This window comes from Podarcis cretensis (genome assembly GCF_951804945.1).
Source record: "Podarcis cretensis genome assembly, chromosome: 16".
NCBI classification, from domain to species: Eukaryota; Metazoa; Chordata; class Lepidosauria; order Squamata; family Lacertidae; genus Podarcis; species Podarcis cretensis.
Genome location: NC_137186.1, coordinates 9,156,421 through 9,176,307, shown reverse-complemented (window position 1 = coordinate 9,176,307; position 19,887 = coordinate 9,156,421). Strand labels below are relative to the sequence as shown.

General features: G+C 47.6%; 1 protein-coding gene across 4 annotated transcripts; it reads right to left on the bottom strand.

Annotated features, from left to right (window-relative positions):
• Positions 1 to 4,838: 4,838 nt before the first annotated feature.
• On the bottom strand, positions 4,839 to 19,141 carry S100A5 (S100 calcium binding protein A5). 4 transcript variants are annotated; one of them, XM_079958568.1, is made up of 3 exons: positions 19,001 to 19,141; positions 6,857 to 7,014; positions 4,839 to 5,082 (listed from the first exon to the last, which is right to left on the bottom strand). In XM_079958568.1, the coding sequence occupies exons 2-3, from the start codon at positions 6,998 to 7,000 to the stop codon at positions 4,939 to 4,941; spliced, it is 288 nt and encodes a 95-aa protein (XP_079814694.1). In that variant the 5' UTR covers positions 7,001 to 7,014; positions 19,001 to 19,141; the 3' UTR covers positions 4,839 to 4,938. The 4 variants fall into 4 exon arrangements, with proteins under 4 accessions (XP_079814694.1, XP_079814693.1, XP_079814695.1 ...); XM_079958567.1 differs by lacking the exon at positions 19,001 to 19,141 and adding an exon at positions 16,607 to 16,804; XM_079958569.1 differs by lacking the exon at positions 19,001 to 19,141 and adding an exon at positions 11,927 to 12,051.
• Positions 19,142 to 19,887: the final 746 nt, after the last annotated feature.

The window sequence follows — 19,887 nt, the reverse complement described above, 5'->3', positions numbered from 1 at the left end:
CTGGAAGGAATTTTTTTATTTAATTTTTGAACTATTTAAATAAATATTTTAATATGATGAATTTGTGATCAGGATTCGAACTATGAGCAACAGAAAGAATTATGGCCATGATATTAAAAAAGGGAAGATAGGGTGCCACAAAGGGGTAGAATTAAAAAACACCGCGGAAAATGGGATGGGAAGTCGATAAAACAAAAGAAAAAAATATTATGTATTGGAATTTTATGTGAAATTTTCAAAAATTTAATTAAATGATTTTTGATTCTTTTAATGTTGACACTTGTTGCTCCGCACTGGTGTGTGGCCCCTAAAGCATTACCAAGAAGGGAAGGCGGCCCTCAATCTGATAAAGTTCTCCCCTCCTTGCAATACAGGGCAGGGCACGTGACCACCAATCAAAATTGAGATGCTCTTGTGCACAGTGGTAGTGGGGATTGACTGGTAGGGCAGAAGGCAGGGAGCCTGACAGTAGGTGGCGCCAGAGTCGATGACAGGCAGAGCCGATGAATCCTACTTTTGTCCCCATCCTCCTCCTCCTCCCTGCTGAGGAGGAACCCTGAGACTAAGGAAGAGGAAGCAGTTGTAAGAAGGAAGGAAGGCTTGGGGCAGGTCAAGGCTGGTCGGGCAAGTACCCCCTTTCCCCCTAATGGGCCAGCCCCCTCACTGCAAATTGTGCAATGCCTTCATTATCAAATCAAGGGGCGCTGGCTAAATTCTGCCCTGCAAAATTGCTGCTGCTTTGTTTATTTTGGCCCTCTGGGTTCCAGTTTTCATTTTCTCTGCAACAGCCTCCTGCCTCACCCCGCATTGCCAATTAAAAAGTAATGGATGGTATTTCTCTCTCTCTCCCCGCCCCCCTTTTTCTCTCTGGGGAAAAACACATTAGATCAAACGTAATTGCCTCCTGGAAAATGCATGCATTGCAGCCCAGCAAAGGACCACACACCAGGGCATGAGCAGCCCTGCAAAATTGGCTTCGAACGACACAGAACCATTTGGAAGGCCTTCGCTTCCTCCCAAAATTGCCCAGAGGATTGTGAGCACATTTGAATGCATCCGAAACAGATGCGACCCGCAAGGAAAGGTTGCCGTGTGTTCCCGCTGAGGGTTGTAGCTAACAAGCCACACCCTCTTCCAGGAAACTCCATTCCGTTCTCCCTCCTTGCTGCCCTGGTTTTTCTGTTCTCTTCCATCCCAGGTGAGCCAACATAGGAATCTCCCTGACACCAAGTCAGATCATTGGTACACCTGCACACAGACAGTGCTTTCTCCAGGAATTCAGACACGGAGTCTCTCCCAACCCTTCCGGGAGATGGCACTGGGGATCGATCCTGCGACCTTCTGGATGCCAAACAGCTGCTCTTGCACTGGGCCACGCCCCTTCGCCATAACATCCTGCAGCCACGGAGCATGTTCTGCCCTCGTTGGACAGGGTTCCCTTCCATATAAGGTTTTCTTTTCCCAGCCTAAATATGTCGTTTTGGGTAGTTCTGCAAACTTTGATATGGCCGGCCCTGACATTAGATAGTGCAAGGGTCTGCTTCAGGCTGGATGTGGGTAGTTCCACAGGCTGGAAGCTGCTGGTTGCTGCCTTCTGCAGGTTTGTTTTATATATATATGTTTTGAAATAAAAAAAAAGGGTCATAACATATATAATAAATGTTCATAACTGCACCAACCAAGCATGTACATCGATATATAAACCACATGTCTGAAAAGTCCTAAAACCATTTTGTCCCTTCCAAATTGACCTCAAACACTTCTCTGCAAGGTCGAAGGAAAATGGAAAAGCCTCCCCATTGTCTCCTCCTTCACAAATCCTATCTTAAGGGTATGTCTGTGTATGAATAGGGTGAGCCTGTGACCTGGCTCAGGAACTAAGTATTTATCATTACAAAAGACTGGCCAGGCTACCCAGGAAATCCAACCAAGTGACCATTAACAGGTCTGCCTGACAGGAGATAAACAACGCACTCAGATTTCTGTTGTAGACAGCCCTTTCTGTGATGTATGTATGATGTGTCTGGGTGTGGTCTTGGACTCCAGGGCAGGCAATTTAAAATGTCTATATAAGGGCGGGCACACCTGGGTTCAGGGTCCTCCTCCTTTCCTGCGTGCGAGAGGAGCACCCTGTTGCAACAGTTCAATAAAGATCAGGCTTACTATCTGCTTAGCTTCCCAATATTCTCTGGTTGGCCTCTGTTCTTTTCTCCAGCCGATGGAGAACCTACAAGACTCTGTAAGGGCTCTTGTGTTCCCCATAAAGGAATAAGGGCAGATTTTTGTTTATTACAGTTTAAATCAACCAGCCATTTGCATATTCGTCAGTGAATTCACCCCATCCTTTTGCTTTCTCCTTCCTTTCACCTGGAACAGAGCCCAGCTCCTCGGCTGAACAAACACCGGTCTTGAGTCCACATCAACCTGCTTTAGCAATGAATAGGAAACCTGAGCATGCATGAATGAGATCATGCCTCTGAGGGCTTCTCTGTTCTCTGTTTGCTCCAGGTGCAACAGGAAACCTTTGGTTACAAAAGGAAGTGTTCTCTAGCAAGGATTGGAGAGAGCCTGAGTCCCTCCAGGCACCGTGGGAACCTGACTCTGCTCCAGTCCTAGCTAAGGATGGGCAAATGTTGCCTATTTCAGTTTCTCAACTCCCCAGGGTTATCTTCTGTTCTCCACATTACCACACCTGTTATGTACTGAAGTTCTCACCCCGGGCCAGCAGGGGGATACTGTAGATAGTTATGCAAATGAAGGATCGAAAGTGACGTTCAGTGATTGGATAGTTTTTATGCAAATGAAGGATCGAAAGTGACGTTCAGTGATTGGATAGTTTTAGAAAGTTGCTACAGTAACGTTGTACTGGAGCTCTATATAAGCAGGCTGACTGAGCCCTTCAGTTCAGTTCTGTTCTGGCCTGTGAATAAATAAGAGCTGTTTGAAGAATTGCTGTGTCGTCTGATATGTTCACCCACAACTTAACAACACCGGCTCGTGGTTTTGCCTTAAAATGGGGGGTGTATGCCACCTTGATCATCTCGGAGGTAAGGTGGAATATAAATGTAAAAATAAATAAAATGGTTTTTGTACTGCTTAGAGCCTATTTTGGCCTTTGCAGGATAAATAAATACACATTATTATTCGTAGCTCGGCCCCTCTTAGAAAACCCTCGGTTCACTTACTTTGGAGTAAGCCCTGTGGAACCCACTGGGACTTACCGCCGTCTTAAACGCAGATCTGAGTTTTGTCTCAAAGGAAAGGGCACTGAGATTGTATCTCAGCTGGGTTTTCATTGGGCATTGCCACCTAGTGGCAGAAGGAAGCATTACACTTCCTGTCTGCCTCCACAGAACTTCCTGCCTGCCTGACTGATCTACAGAGACTGGTCTCCTTATCTAGAAAAGACTTTGAAGCATCTTGTGGGGCCACTTGTCAACTCTTTCATTTTAAAGTTGGCAATTTGTGGGTGTGCTTGCTAATATCAAATCTGAGTGTTGGCCTATTGACAACACAACTCAGCAGTGGCTTTCAAGGGCTTTACCTGGAGATCCTGGGGGAAACCTTCTGCATCTAAAACTTGGGTGGGGAATCTGCGGCCCTCCAGGTGTTGCTGGATCCCAACTCCCACCATCCCTGCTAGCATGGCCAATGGTCAAGGATGATGGGAGCTGTAGTCCAGCAACATCTGGAGGGCACCAGCTTCCTCCATTTCTGGTTATCCCAACCAATCAGGGTCCACATATTAAATGCCACTTAAAGGTAAAGGGACCCCTGACCATGAGGTCCAGTTGTGGCTGACTCTGGGGTGGCAGTGCTCATCTCGCTTTACTGGCCGAGGGAGCCGGCGTACAGCTTCTGGGTCATGTGGCCAGCATGACTAAGCCACTTCTGGCGAACCAGAGCAGCGCACGGAAACGCCGTTTACCTTCCCGCCAGAGCGGTACCTATTTATCTACTTGCACTTTGACGTGCTTTCGAACTGCTAGGTTGGCAGGAGCAGGGACCGAGCAATGGGAGCTCACCCCGTTGCGAGGATTCGAACTGCCGACCTTCTGATCGGCAAGTCCTAGACTCTGTGGTTTAACCGACAGCGCCACCCGCGTCCCATAATTAAGCTGTTGGGTATGGTATATAAAGAGCAGCACCTAGCTCTCTCAGTACCCTGGTGGATGGGTCATGCTTACTGATATATTGTAATTTAGTGTAAAAGGAGTTTTTGTTTTTGTTATTAAAAACCTAGCAAAAGTTACTTTTGCATTTCTTGGAATGTGTGGTCTCCCCAGCTTGCCTTCTGCAGCGCAACTAGTCTGCAAAAGAACCAACATCTTTGGTTATGGGCCCAGCTGCTGAGTGGATGACTGTACATTTTTGGACTTTAAGAAAGGTTTGAAAGCTCCTCCTGTTGGTGTGGTTCTGTGAGTCTGGAAGAGTTCTAGAATGGTTGACTGGGTTCCAGAACTGAGAACGCTCTGATGTTCCCACAGCTGACAGATGAGAACTACAGTTTATGGTCATTTTGGGTGGAGGCACTTTTGACCTCTCGGGAAGTTTGGACCTATGTAACCGATGACCCTGTGACTATTGCTTGGTCGAAAGGAGATGCAAAAGCCAGGGCGATAATTAATTTGGCTGTTGGCGACCAGCAAGTAGTATACATAAGGAATAAGAAAACTGCCAAAGGAATGTGGGACAGTCTTGCAGCAGGTCAAGGGTGATGGGATTTGGAGTCCAACTACATCTGGAGGGCCACAAGTTGTAGCCTCCGGACTGATCCTGCCTGCCTTCTCCAAAGGTTCCATGTGGCTACAAACAATCAACCCTTGGGACTAAATGGCTGAACCAGTTTCTGGAGGTCGAGACCTTTATTTAAAGATGCCACATGGGCTCTGGGTGATGCAGGGCACCGACTGCTGGAGATTTACCCCATCCTCTCCCTTATTTTGAATCCTGCTGGAAGAAATCGTTGTAGGTCATGCAGAGGGCCGTCAGGAAGCCCGTGTACTCCTTGAAGTCAATCTCATCATCCTTGTTCTTGTCCAGGGTGCCCATCAGCTTGTCAATTCCGCCTGCCTTCATCTTCTGCGAGGGAAAGGGGGGCAAAGGAAAGAGAGAGGGGAGAGATTGGGGTACACGTCTGATTATGGGGGGCACTGAACCCCCCTCACAAATTTAACTCTCTTTCACAACTTAAGGATTGCATCCAACCAAGGCCATATTCACGTGATACATTTATAGCTCTCCAATACTTTAAATGGGACGTGGGTGGCGCTGTGGGTTAAACCACAGAGCCTAGGACTCGCCGATCAGAAGGTCGACGGTTCGAATCCCACGACGGGGTGAGCTCCCGTTGTTCGGTCCTTGCTCCTGCCAACCTAGCAGTTCAAAAGCACGTCAAAGTGCAAGCCGATAAATAGGTACCGCTCCAGCGGGAAGGTAAACGGCGTTTGCGTGCGCTGCTCTGGTTCGCCAGAAGCAGCTTAGTCATGCTGGCCACATGACCCGGAAGCAGTACGCCGGCTCCCTCGGCCAATAAAGCGAGATGAGCGCCGCAACCCCAGAGTCGGTCACGACTGGACCTATTGGTCAGGGGTCCCTTTACCTTTAATACTTTAAATAGTCATGACTTCCCCCAAAGAATTATGGGAGCTGTCATTTGTTAAGGGTGCTGAGAGTTGTTATGAGACGTCGGCTATTTCCTGCTACAGAGCTACAGAGTTCCCAGAGTTCCTGGGAAGCAGGACTGGTTGTTAAACCACTCTGGAAGTTGTAGGGAATTGGGGCTTCCTAAGAACTCTTGGCACCTTTAACAAACCGCAGCTCCCAGAATTATTTAGGGGAAGCCATGACTGTTTAAAGAGGTATCATAGTGCTTTAAATATATGGCGTGAATAGGGCCTAAGCTGTATTCAGATCCATTGCCATTCACTGAAATATATTACATCATGCTCATTCATTTTAATGGGTTTACTTTAAGACTGAGATGGGATATTGCCCTGAAAGAAGGAAGGAAGGAAGGAAGGAAGGAAGGGAGGGAGGGAGGGAGGGAGGGTTAAGTGTAAAGTATTGGCTGTGTTTAGAATAGATTTTATGAAAGATTTAGAAAACTTATTGATTAGAATATTTGTATGAGATTGTATGGGAAAAATACGGAATAACAGATATAAATTTGCTTAAAATGTATATAGGAAGTGCAATGTAAGCGATGGAAGTCAATCAATGAAATTTTATTATTGAGATATTTGTAGAATAAATTTGGAAGAAATTCTTCCAATTTTTCTTCTTCCAATTTTTCTTCTTTTTTCTTTTTCCTTTTCTTCCTTTTTTCTTTTTTGTTCTTTTTTATATATGTGTGCTTATCTGGAAAATATATGTACCATATGTATTTGTATGTATTTGGCCTGTATTTTGTAATCATTATGTTAAATAAAGTTTGATATTTTTTTTTAAAAGGAAAGTCAGTCACCTGGAAGGAAATTAAGGCATAAAGTGAATAAGGGAAAGATGGGGAAAGGGAGGAAAGACTTATCCAAACTCCCCACTGTTTGTCCCATGCGCAAGCCCCACATTTTGACTTGCTGCACCTCCTGTTCCCCTCCAAGGATGTGTATCAGGATCAGCCCCCTCGCCACTGACTGTCCATGGCTCTCCAGGGTTTCAGTCTGGGAGTCTTTCCCAGTCCTACCAGGAGATGTCAGGACTCGAACCCGGGACCTTCTGCATGCAAGGCAGATGCTCTGCCACTCAGCCGTGGGGTCCTGATGGAAGATGCACATCTTGAAGGTGGAACGCTGGTTTCCCCAACCTCACATTGTGTTTTGGGGCCACCATTCCCCCGATCCCCTGGGGCACCGACCTCTCCAAGTGCCAACTCCTTCTTCACCAGCTCCTTCAGCTCTCCTTTGCTCAGAGTAAACTTATCCCCTTCTTTCCCTGAGTATTTGTGGAAGGTGTACACAAGCGTCGCCAGGGCTTTCTCCAGAGGCGTCTCCATGTCCATCGGCCAGGCAGGATCTGAAAAGGAGAAAGCAGGGAAGTGAACTGTATGGCGGGATTTGTTCATTTCTTCATTAAATTGATATCCTGCCCTTCCTCCTGAAGGAGCACACGGTTAAGAACATACGAAGAGCCTGATCCAGACCCTCCAAGTGTCCCTATTTTCCAGGGACGGTCCAGGATTTACAGAAGCTGTCCCTGTTTCTGATTTGATCCCCCAATGTCCCACTTTTCCTTAAAAGGTAAAGGGACCCCTGACCATTAGGTCCAGTTGTGGCCAACTCTGGGGTTGCAGCGCTTATCTCGTTTTATTGGCTGAGGGAGCCAGCGTACAGCTTCCGGGTCATGTGGCCAGCATGACTAAGCCGCTTCTGGCGAACCAGAGCAGCGCACGCAAACGCCGTTTACCTTCCCGCTGGAGCAGTACCTATTTATCTACTTGCACTGGTGTTCTTTCGAACTGCTAGGTTGGCAGGAGCTGGGACCAAGCAACAGGAGCTCACCCCGTCGCGGGGATTCAAACCACCGACCTTCTGATCGGCAAGACGTAGGCTCTGTGGTTTAACCCACAGCACCATCCGTATCCCTGCTTTTCCTTAGGACGTCCCTATTTTTACCAGAGAAATGTTGGAGGGCAACCCAGGAACGGGAGGGCCCTTGGTTTCTTGATTTCAACCTGTGGGGCAGCTCAGGCCATAAAGCCTTTGATTATACAGCATTCGCCCTGGGTGCAAGCTTGGGAAGCTCATTCTGGGTGCATATACATAAAAAGAGATCTTGCAAGCAAGCACACATTAGAAGCAGCAGCGAACAACTCTGCAATTAAGGAGGGTGGAAACAAGTTGATAAGGGCTCCATTAGCACAGGTAGGGATTTCCCTGGGAACGGCTGGCCAGCCCTGGGCGAACACACCCAGCACCAGCGTGATCTCGACGCTTCCCACTCCCAGCACTTTAGATTTGCAGTTTGTAGCATTTGAGTTGGCAGGTGAGGCAGCCCTAATCATATGATGTAAAGGTAAAGGGACCCCTGACCATTAGGTCCAGTCGTGGCCGACTCTGGGGTTGCGGCGCTCATCTCGCTTTATTGGCCGAGGGAGCCGGCGTACAGCTTCCGGGTCATGTGGCTAGCATGACTAAGCCACTTCTGGTGAACCAGAGCAGGGCACAGAAAGGCCTTTACCTTCCCGCCGGAGTGGTAGCTATTTATCTACTTGCACTTTGACGTGCTTTCGAACTGCTAGGTTGGCAGGAACAGGGACTGAGCAACGGAAGCTCACCCCATCGCGGGGATTCGAACCTCCGACCTTCTGATCGGCAAGTCCTAGGCTCAGTGGTTTAACCCACAGCGCCACCCGCGTCCCTTCCAATCATATGATGTACTCCGTTGTATATGCCAGGGGTGGGGAACCTGCGACCCGCAGGTCACATGTGACCCACCAGGCCTCTCTATCTGGCCCACAAGACTCTCCCAAGACCACGCCCCTCATTGGGCCCTTATGTTTCGCACCTTGAGTACTTTTGCCCACTTGGAATGTGCCCTTAAACTCTGCCCATGCCTTTTCCTTGTCTGGATGGAGAACAGAGAGGGGTGTGTGAGAGTTTGTGTGTGTGTGGAAGCTAGCCGACTGTACAGTCACAAATTTTTACATTTTGTTGGACGCAGAGGAATGGTGGGAGGCATCGACTGGAGGACCCCCAAGGGAAGGAGGTTCAGAGCTTGGAGATGGGTAGTGGGATGACAGTGTAAGTGGTCAGAGGGAGAAGAGGGTGGAGACTGGGAGGAGGAGGTGTCGGAAGCCGAAGAGGCAACAGGGTTTAGTGAGCGGGGAGAATCTGTGGCAGAGAGGAGTCCAGAAGCAGAAGCAGAAGCAGAAACTGGATGTCAGGAGTGTGTGCAGGAGCCAGGCCCTGTGACCGGTAGGGCTTCGCAGGACTGGGGCTTTCCTAATTTTAAAGAGGCAAGGCACAGCCACACAGGTGAGGCCGATTGGTAACTCACAGCACCAGGTGGCAAGAGCCGGGAAGGGATATAAGGTCAGCATCTCCCTTTGGTTCTTTGCCACAGCAACACGCTCCCTGTCTTGCTGCGTTTGGCTCCTTGACTCATGACCCTCAGACCCGTGGCTTCTTGACTCCTGGCTTCCTGACTCTCCTTCCTGCTCCCACCCCACCATCTTGCCCCCATTCCCGACATCCTCCACCAGGACTTTGACCGCCCGTAAACCAGACCGTGACACTGGAGAGTAGGAAGGCCAAGAGGCAGAGATGAGTCAGGCTGGCCTCCCTCTCCTGCTGCAACAAACTCCCCTCTTCTCTGGTCTCCCAGAACCAGAAGAGGCATGAAAAGAGTGGAGAAGAAGTTAGCTTTGCACAGGCACAGTCTCAGATTGCTTGGGGGAAACTGGAGAAAGGAGGAGGTTTAGGACAGCTGTGGGAAAGAGGGGGCCTTCAGTCTCTGCAACTGCCGTATAGGGGCAAGACCCACCGAAGAAGAATTGCTGTGCTTACTAGGCCTGGCACTCTTTAGCAGATCCGGTTTCCTCAAATAGTTACCTTCACTTACTCTCTGTGATTTATTGCTAGCTCGCCCTTGTCACATTTGCCCCGCCCACCCTGGCCCGTGGCCCCCAGAATGTTTCCCAGAAGGGAATGTGGCTCTTGGGCCATATCATTGAACTCTGATAACACCACTGGTTTCCCTGGATGGAGAATAGGGAGAGGGATTTGTGAATGAGATTAGAAACTAGTTTACTGCCCAAAGTGAAAATTTACACCCATCACTCCGCCTACTTTTGACACCCACCCATCGCTGGCATGTGGCCCCTGGGAGGTTTCTCAAAGGGGAAGGTGGCCCTTAGGCTGAAATAGGATCCCCAGCCCTTTTAAGTGAATAGTGAACTTGCTCTCTGAACCTGGATCCTTACGCAGCCAGAATGGCATCCCTTGGTAATGAGGGGGATATATCAGCAAGCTTGGAGGGAGGGAGAAAGGAACCCAGCAGAGCCAAATAAGGGCTGAGCATGCTCAATGGCCCCAAAGAGGAGAGCGCAAAATATGGTCTGAAGCTCAACATCAAAAAAACGAAGATCATGGCCACTGGGCCCATCACCTCCTGGCAAATAGAAAGGGAAGAAATGGAGGCAGTGAGAGATTTTACTTTCTTGGGCTCCATGATCACTGCAGATGGTGACAGCAGTCACAAAATTAAAAGACGCCTGCTTCTTGGGAGAAAAGCAATGACAAACCTAGACAGCATCTTAAAAAGCAGAGACATCACCTTGCCAACAAAGGTCCGTATAGTTAAAGCTATGGTTTTCCCAGTAGTGATGTATGGAAGTGAGAGCTGGACCGTAAAGAAGGATGATCACTGAAGAATTGATGCTTTTGAATTCTGGTGCTGGAGGAGACTCTTGAGAGTCCCATGGACTGCAAGAAGATCAAACGCATCCATTCTGAAGGAAATCAGCCCTGAGTGCTCACTGGAAGGAAAGATCGTGAAGCTGAGGCTCCAAGACTTTGGCCACCTCATGAGAAGAGAAGACTCCCTGGAAAAGACCTTGATGTTGGGAAAGATGGAGGGCACAAGGAGAAGGGGAGGACAGAGGACGAGATGGTTGGACAGTGTTCTCGAAGCCACCAGCATGAGTTTGACCAAATTGCGGGAGGCAGTGGAAGACAGGAGTGCCTGGCGTACTCTGGTCCAGGGGGGTCACGAAGAGTCGGACACGACTAAACGACTAAGCAACAACATGCTCAATGGCTGCAGAATGTTGGTTGCGGCTGTAGCAGAATGGAGTTGTTTGGAAAGGGTGTGGCTGGCCTGGCTGGCAGCCTGAACACAAGCACTTTCCCCTGAAGCATTTATTGTAGTAGATATATATATGCATTCACCTCTCCCTCTATGGATTAGCCTCTCCCCTCTACAGCAGTTTCCTCCATTCATTAACCTTTACAACAAATTAACTAATAGCTTCTGGAACTCTCGGCGGATCCAAAGGGCAGAGCGTTTCCTTCGCTAATCACCTCAAATCTGTGGACGGTGCCACTTTTGGGAGACACCCACATGCATGAGGGAGAGAGCAGCAGACCCCGAGGGAACCCCAATGTTTACGGAAATTACAAAAAAATGAATGAACATGTTTGGGGAAAATAAAACTGATGGGGAAGGGATGCTGAAACATCTGAGTGAGTGCTGATCATGCTCAACTTAATCCGAGGTAATACTGTAGTAATAATAATAATAATAATAATAATAATAATAATAATAATAATATATTATTTATACCCCGCCCATTTGGCTGGATTTCCCCAACCACTCTGGGCGGCTTCCCACACAATATTAAAATACAATAACCTATTAATCATAAAAGCTTCCCTAAACAAGGCTGCCTTCAGATGCCTTCTAAAAGTCTGGTAGTTGTTTTTTTCTTTGACATCTGGTGGGAGGGTGTTCCACAGGGCGGGCGCCACTACCGAGAAGGCCCTCTGCCTGATTCCCTTTAACTTGGCTTCTTGCAGTGAGGGAACCGCCAGAAGGCCCTCGGAGCTGGACCTCAGTGTCCGGGTAGAACCATGGGGGTGGAGACGCTCCTTCAGGTATACTGGACCGAGGCCAGTATGTTCTTCATAAGCAGATGCTTGTGAAATATATTTGCTGGGGTGCTTTCTCCCTAAACTACACCCCACCTGCCGGTTTGGTGGGCCACAGATTCTACAGCTCTAAGCATCGGCACATGATGCTCGGCGCATCAGCTGGCGAAGTTTCCCACCTGTTCCCACAGCCTCCCTGGCATCGATCTCCGTTGCCAAGCCTTCGCTTCATCAGCCAAGAGGAACAACAAGTCGCATAAACTCTAAAACAAACACAATGTTGAAATGGCTGCTTTGTGGTTAACCAGGCATTGAAGCCACCAGAGGGCCGAACCCACCTGTGAATCAGGCAGCTTGAATTCAAATCCAGTTAGCTGTGACCAAGGTGGGGCTGGGATCCTGCTCAAGGTGATGCAACCGTCCGCATGAGCTCATGCTAGCAAACAGATTCGAGAATGGTGTGTTAAAGATTAAGGTTTCCAGCATCCAGACTCGGGGTGTGTGTGTGTGGTGTTCCTGTGCCGTTTAAGGCAGGGGTTGCCAACCTTTCAGGGCCTATTTGGATTTTTAATTATTACTTTATTCAAAGAATAACAAATAGAAATATCCGTTACCTCCCACAAACTTGGGAAGTAAGCTGGAGTCCATGTGGATATTTTGATTAGTGACAGTGTTTTCCTTCTGTGACTGTATCCCCAAGTGTGTTTTACAAGCTGGTCTCTGATAGTAATAAATTATATCTATCTATCTATCTATCTATCTATCTATCTATCTATCTATCTAGTGACGATGCACATTTGGATTCTGGAAAGAGTGATGTGAGTCCCACCAATTCTGGTCACTACTTCCCCCTCCCAACATTTCTCCGATGAAAATAGGAACGTCCTATTCCTCTGTTGTTGTTGTTGTTGTTTACAGCCTGCCTATCTGTCTGGGTTGTGCCAACCACTGTGGGCAGCTTCCAACATATATAAAAACATAATAAAACATCAAACTTAAAAAAAACAACTTTCCTGTACAGTGGTACCTCGAGTTAAGTACTTAATTCGTTCCGGAGGTCCGTGCTTAACCTGAAACTATTCTTAACCTGAAGCACCACTTTAGCTAATGGGGCCTCCTGCTGCTGCTGCGCCGCTGGAGCACGATTTCTGTTCTCATCCTGAAACAAAGTTCTTAACCTGAGGTACTATTTCTGGGTTAGCAGAGTCTGTAACCTGAAGCGTATGTAACCTGAAGTGTATGTAACCTGAGGTACCACTGTACAGAGCTACAGATGTCTTCTAAAGATTGTATAGTTACTTAACTCCATGCCCTCCTACATTTCTCCGATGAAGATAGGGACGTCCTAAGGAAAAGTAGGACATTCTGGGATCGAACCAGAAACCGGGGCGGCTTCTGCAATTCCGGGACTGTGGACCCTGGGCAATAGGGACACTTGGTCTAGCATACCGTGAGACAGGAAGAGAGAAAGTGCCCACAAAATGCACCCTTCACAGTTCCCAAAAGTAGGACTCAGCTGAATTAATCTTGAGTTCCCTAAGAAGCCTGAAGATCTGAAAGAGGAAGTGGAAGTGAAAGAGAAAACTTCCTCTTTTAGATTTCTAGAGACCTTTTGAGGGAAGAAAAGAATAGGAACTTCCCTGGCTGCCTCACAACCAAGGGAGGAGCTGAAAGGTATTTTGGAGACCCTTGTTGTAGAAGTTACTGAGATTTTCACCCTGTACGGCATCTCTCATTGCCAAGCTGACAGGCCTGTGGGTGATACAGCTGTATTTGAAGCTTAAAAACATGCCGGAGAAGGTATATGCCTACTATATGGAAGTTAACTGGACAACAAAAACAGATTTTACGCGTTCTCATGGTAGCCAAGAGGCTGATATTGATGAACTAGAAGATAATATATCCTTTAATCAGTGGATCGATCATATGATAACACTTGCAACCTATGAACAGATGGCTTACAGATGTAGACTGCTTGGATAAACACAGCAATATTTGGAACGAATGTATACAAAATGCAGTAGGCTGCTAATATTTCTATTAGTACAGGGATAATAATATCAAATTTTTGTATATGTTCATATAACGCTTCCCCTCCCCTTTACACAGTTCTATGTTTTGATTTTATCTTCTTTTTGTATCGCTTTACTGCTTTATATTTGAATTTATGTTTCAATAAAATATCAACTAATAAATGATGCAGGAGAACGGTGCGCCAGAGCATGGACAGAGTTACTGTGCATCCCCTGCTTGCAAGGATCGCTGCCCACTCCTCCCCTGACCGTGCCTTTTAGCAACAGTCCAGAAATGTCACCTGCAGACATTTCTCACCCCCCCCCTTACTTTATCTGCCCGCGGACTGTCTCGCCAGAGTGGTGCATGCTCTGGTTATCTCCCACTTGGACTACTGCAATGCGCTCTACGTGGGGCTACCTTTGAAGGTGACCCAGAAACTGCAATTAATCCAGAATGCGGCAGCTAGACTGGTGACTGGGAGTGGCTGCCGAGACCACATAACACCGGTTCTGAGAGATCTGCATTGACTCCCAGTACTTTTCCGAGCACAGTTCAAAGTGTTGGTGCTGACCTTTAAAGCCCTAAACGGCCTCGGTCCAGTATACCTGAAGGAGCATCTCCACCCCCATCGTTCAGCCTGGACACTGAGGTCCAGCTCCAAGGGCCTTCTGGCGGTTCCCTCATTGCGAGAAGTGAGGTTACAGGGAACCAGACAGAGGGCCTTCTCGGTAGTGGCGCCCACCCTGTGGAACAACCTCCCTTCAGATGTGAAGGAAATAAGCAGCTATCCTATCTTTAAAAGACATCTGTTCAGGGAAGTTTTTAATATTTAATGCTGTACTGTTTTTAACACTTGATTGGGAGCCGCCCAGAGTGGCTGGGGAAACTCAGCCAGATGGGCGGGGTATAAATAATAAATTATTATTATTATTATTATTATTATTATTATTATTATTATTATTATTATCTCTGTGTCAGGCAAAAGCTTTTGCCTGTTCACATGTTAATTCTGTTAATTCTGCTCTTCAGAGGCAGAATTTCTTTTCTTTTCTTCAGAAATTCTTCAGAGGCAGAACGATAATTTGGCAACAGCGGCCTCTGGAATCGCCAAGCAGCCCCAGACGAGTTAGTGAGCTCTTTCTAAAAGGTCAAGAAACAGGAGCCCAGTTTCCTTCTCGGTTGTCTCTCCCAAAACCCAAATACGAATGAAGGATCTGGATTGATTTAGCTGGACTCTGACTCACAAAGAGATGTTGTAATGTGGAAAAGGCGTTGGCTGGCCTAGAGATTGCAGGCTGGGGATTTGCCAGCTTCTGATAGCCACGGGCAAAATTCAGAGCTACATTTTAACATGCAGGGTTGTGTGGGTGTGGGACCTCTGAACAGCTCATGTGACGTGCACATCTGGAATCTGCGTGGACATCTGGAGAGAAAAAGCCTCCTCTTCTTCCAGGAAGGGCTTGCTCCCAGCCCGAAATAAGGGGAGAAGGCTGTGACTCCCTGGCAGAGTACCTGCTTTGAGTGCAGAAGGCTCCCAGTTTGATCCCTGCCATCTCCAGTTAGGGCTGGGAAAAGAGGGCTGGTTGGCTGGGGGGAAGTGCCGGATTTACGTATAAGCTAAACAAGCTATATCTTAGGGCCCCACTCTCTTGGGGGCCCCCAAAAAATTTAAAGGGAAAAAAACACCTGGATGTACATTTCAAAAATATAAGATAAAAAAACAAATACAGTGGTACCTTGGGTTACATACGCTCCAGGTTACATACGCTTCAGGTTACAAACTCTGCTAACCCAGAAATAGTGCTTCAGGTTAAGAACTTTGCTTCAGGATGAGAACAGAAATCGTGTTCTGGCGGCGCGGCAGCAGCAGGAGGCCCTATTAGCTAAAGTGGTGCTTCAGGTTAAGAACACTTTCAGGTTAAGAACGGACCTCCGGAACAAATCAAGTACTTAACCCGAGGTACCACTGTAAAATAAAACCTAAATACAGTGTTTTGTGTTGTGTAGGCTCCTATGATGTAAGTCATGGGCCCCGCCTGCTAGCCTGCTCCCTAAAATATCACTGGTTTGCTCATTTCTGTATCAATTACTTTGATAAAATACATATTTTGTTATGTGCAAATGGCTTTAGATACCTATTAGGTCCATAAATTACCGTATAGCATATATTCAGCACAAAAAAACCAGCGGCAATTTGTTGTTGACAAAGGACAGCTGGACATATAAAGGGCCCCATTACCTTCCGTAGCTTAGGGCCTCATCAAACCTAAATCAAACCTAAATTTCCCAGGGTGATGGGGAACGTTTGTGAGCCCTCTTTGGGTTCGCTCAGCCAACCAGCTGCAAATCCACCTAACAGTTATCTTGTCCAGCTCACATTTGACCAGCTTCTCCACAAAAATATCATGGGGGGCTTTGTCAAAAGCCTTACTGAAATCAAGATACGATAATGTCCACAGCATTCCCCTGATCCACCAAGCTTGTAACTCTTTTCAAAAATGAGATCCATCTGGCATGAGTTGTTTTTGAGAAAACCATGCTGCAGCCAGCACAACCGAACCGGCCGTGATCCCCTAAATTTGCCTACTGCCTGGCCAGTATAGTGACTGGCTCCAATCAAGTCTTGGTTGCGAGTTACTGCCATATTGCCTTTCTGGATCAAACCAAGGATTTGCCCAGCATCCTGTTTCCAACAGAGGGCATCCTGGAAGCCCCTAAAGCGAGGCCTGAAGGCAGCAGCCTTTCCTTCCCTGCTGTTCATCCCCCAGAAGCAGGCATTCTGTGGTAGACTGTCCTTGCACAAGGAGGCTCCGTTTGAGCTAGAATAACTAAAAGAGCCGCTGGGGGAAGGAGTTTGGGGAAGGCTGAGGTGGAAACAATCAAGAAAGCATCACAGAGAGGAAAAGCAAGCCAGTTGAGAAGTACAGATAGATGTGAAATTTAGGATGCATAGCTGTTTCAGATAAAGCGATGAAGAATAAAAGGAGCTAAAAGCAACTCACCGGATGAGAATGTTGGTGGCAAGCTTGAGCGGTGAAGCAGGGAATTGGGTGTGATATAGCATCTCCCTCTTATGCAGTGTCATGGGGGGTCCCCAGAGATTGAGGCTGGTAGAAGCAGGAACTTGATCTCGTTGCCAGGATCTGTCCTGAGGGACTGCTGGCATCTAGCCATCTTCTCCTCGGGTTGTGAACAACTATTTTTCTTTTCTTTTTCCCCTTTTCCTGCTTTTAAATTAACTTTATTTACTGAGGCTTATTCATAGATCTTCAAAAATACATACCCATCACGAAGTATATTTTTTACAATATACTAAGATAAGACAGCTACTTGGTCTAAAAAAAGAACAAATTCAGAAAGAAGAAAAGGCAAGAAATGGAGAGACCAGGAAAAAAGAGAAAGGGAGAGAAAAGGGGAAAGAAAGAAATAATTACGGAAAGATAGGTAAAGATAAAGGGACCCCTGATCATTAGTTCCAGTCGTGACCGACTCTGGGGTTGCAGTGCTCATCTCGCTTTATTGGCTGAGGGAGCCGGCGTACAGCTTCTGGGTCATGTGGCCAGCATGACTAAGCCGCTTCTGGCGAACCAGAGCAGTGCACGGAAACGCCGTTTAACTTCCCACCAGAGCGGTACCTATTTATCTATTTGCACTTTGACGTGCTTTCATACTGCTAGGTTGGCAGGAGCAGGGACCGAGCAACGGGAGCTCACCCCGTTGTGGAGATTCGAACCGTCGACCTTCGGATCGGCAAATCCTAGGCTCTGTGGTTTAACTCACAGCACCACCTGCGTCCCATTAACAACTCTTGCTTGAGCCTAAATTAGGATTCTCTTGGCCTTATCAATGTCCTGCCTGAAGGTGGCCAGCTTTTAATTTTAGGAGGCCTCCTGCGCCTTTAATGCAGGGAGGGTTCAGTTTCCTTGGAATGAAAGCAAGGGAGAGGCAGGCCGGTGGCAGAAAGTGGAAATAGTGGGTGGTTTCACCCAGTGGTGCAGACTACAAAGAGAGAACTTCTGTCGTGTCTTAAACACAAGCTGATTTTTTTTTTGTGGTGTGCTACTTTGTCATCCGTGAGGGTTGAGTCACGATAAATTCCTTTTGCCATCGAGGCATAGCTGTCAAGTGTCCCTTATTTGAAGGGACAGTCCCTTATTCCAGCGCCATGTCCCGCTGCAGTCCCTTATTGATGGATGTCCCTTAAATGTCCCTTAAATGATGTCCCTTAAATTTCAAAGGAAGCAGCTCCTCTCCCTCCCTCCCTACCGGCCAGGGAGGAGGGAGGCTCCAACTGTGTTGCTTGGCTGTGTTGCTCACCCAATAAGAAGTCTAAGAACGACTGGGGGGTGGAGCTTGCATGCCTTGTGTGTGGCTAGTTAATGCAAGCTGAGGAGGTTTTTGAATGCTGGACGCGATTTTGTTGCACGTGCTGCTGCAAACTTTGCAGTGCAAAGCCAGGCCGGGGAGCCATCTTAAGTTGAGGCTGCACAGGCCTTGTGGTGCATGTGATTCAGATTCTATTCAGTTGAACCTCTGGTTACAAAGTTGGTTGGGCAGTGTTCTCGAAGCTACCAGCATGAGTTTGACCACACTGCAGGAGGACAGGAAGATTGGAGTGCCTGGAACAGGTGAGGCTGCAGGTCCCTTATTTTGGCTGCTGGTCCCTTATTTTCAAGGCTGCTGGTCCCTTATTTTCAAATCTGTAAGTTGACAGCTATGCATCGAGGTGCCACGAATGGAGGAGAACTACATGCTGCAATCGAGGGCCGCATTCCTTTCTGAGCAACATTTGGAGGGCCATAGGTCCCTCCCCCAAAAAAAATACCCCACACAGCTAATTTACAGCTGGTTCTCAGCTTCTCTCTGCTCCGCTGATTTCAAAGCAGAAAGGGCGTTTATTCTTTTGGCAAAAGGCATAATTTGAAAGGCGTAATTATCTTGCAATGTTATTACCAACAGTTGAAAGAAAAATACACATTGGCAGCTGCAGCTGCGTGTTTGTGGGAAGGAGCAGGTTTTACGCTGCCTTGCCACCCGCCCCCCAGGCACATGTTCACACTAGGGACTAGAAACTTCCTCCCACCTGAGCCTTCAGAGATTACACTTCCCAATAATCCTGGGGAGGAACTGTGAAGCACGACAAGTCTTGCACCCTGCATTTCTTATTATAATATGATTTCTTACATTCATGTACCACTTTTTCATCCAAGGAGCTCCAGGTTCCCCCCTCCCTCCTCATTTTATCCTCACAACAACCCTGTGAGGTAAATTATGCCCAAAGCCACTCAGAGAGCTTCATGGCTGAGTGGGCATTCGAACCCCAGTCTCCCAGGTCCTAGCCCATGCCGGCTCTCAGTCACGCTCTCTTAAAAGCACATGTGGGGATCTGAACTCACAGCCTCTGGATCCCCAGCCACTGGCTCCCCCCCCCCACGAGTAACAGGCCCAATGGTCTTTCCGGCTGGGACAGTTGCCCCTGGCAACATCAGTCTCCCTCCCTTCTGTTTAGCCAGGTGTGGAAAACAGGATGCAGGGGACAGGTGGGGAATCTGTTGCTAAGCAACAAGAGGCCAGGGACCTCTCAGTGGGATGATGGGACTAGGAGAGATGCTGGAGTTCTGGCCGTGTGTGTGTGTGTGTGTGTGTGTGTGTGTGTGTGTATCTTTTTTTCTTCTGAAGTTCAGCGTGCCTGCCTTCATCCTTAAAATCTGCAGAGAATGGAGCTGGTTTTCAGCTGTTTTCTTGGAGGCTGAACAATAAACCTTTTTGTGTACAAAATACACAGAGAGAGATCAGGAGAGAGAGAGAGAAGTAAGGGGAGGTAAGGGAGAAAACCTGGCCTTTCAGCCCTTCAGGGAGGGGCAGGGTTGGGTTTGGAAAGGGACCCTGCAAAGGCAACAATTTTGAATCCTTTACTGGGGATTGAACGAGATCTACACCCAGTATAGGCCTGACCAGCCACTTTGTTCTGCAGAACAGAGCTGTACATTTAATTCACTCCACACTTGCAAGGAATCTGTCTTTCAGGGTGGCCAGCACCTAATCTCTGGAACTCCCTGTCCCTTGATATTAGGTAGGCGCCTTCGCTGTTTCTGACGCCTGTCTAAAGACTGTTGCTTTCAGCAGGCCTAACCAGACGTGTAATTTGGACCGGTAATTATATTTTATAATGTTTGTGTTTTCAGAGCTGGTGATTTTGCTTATCTTTGGATCCATTTTGGGTTAGCTTCCTCTTACTGTTAGCTAAGTTCAGTTGCCAGTTCCAGCAGCCAAGCCCTTTTGA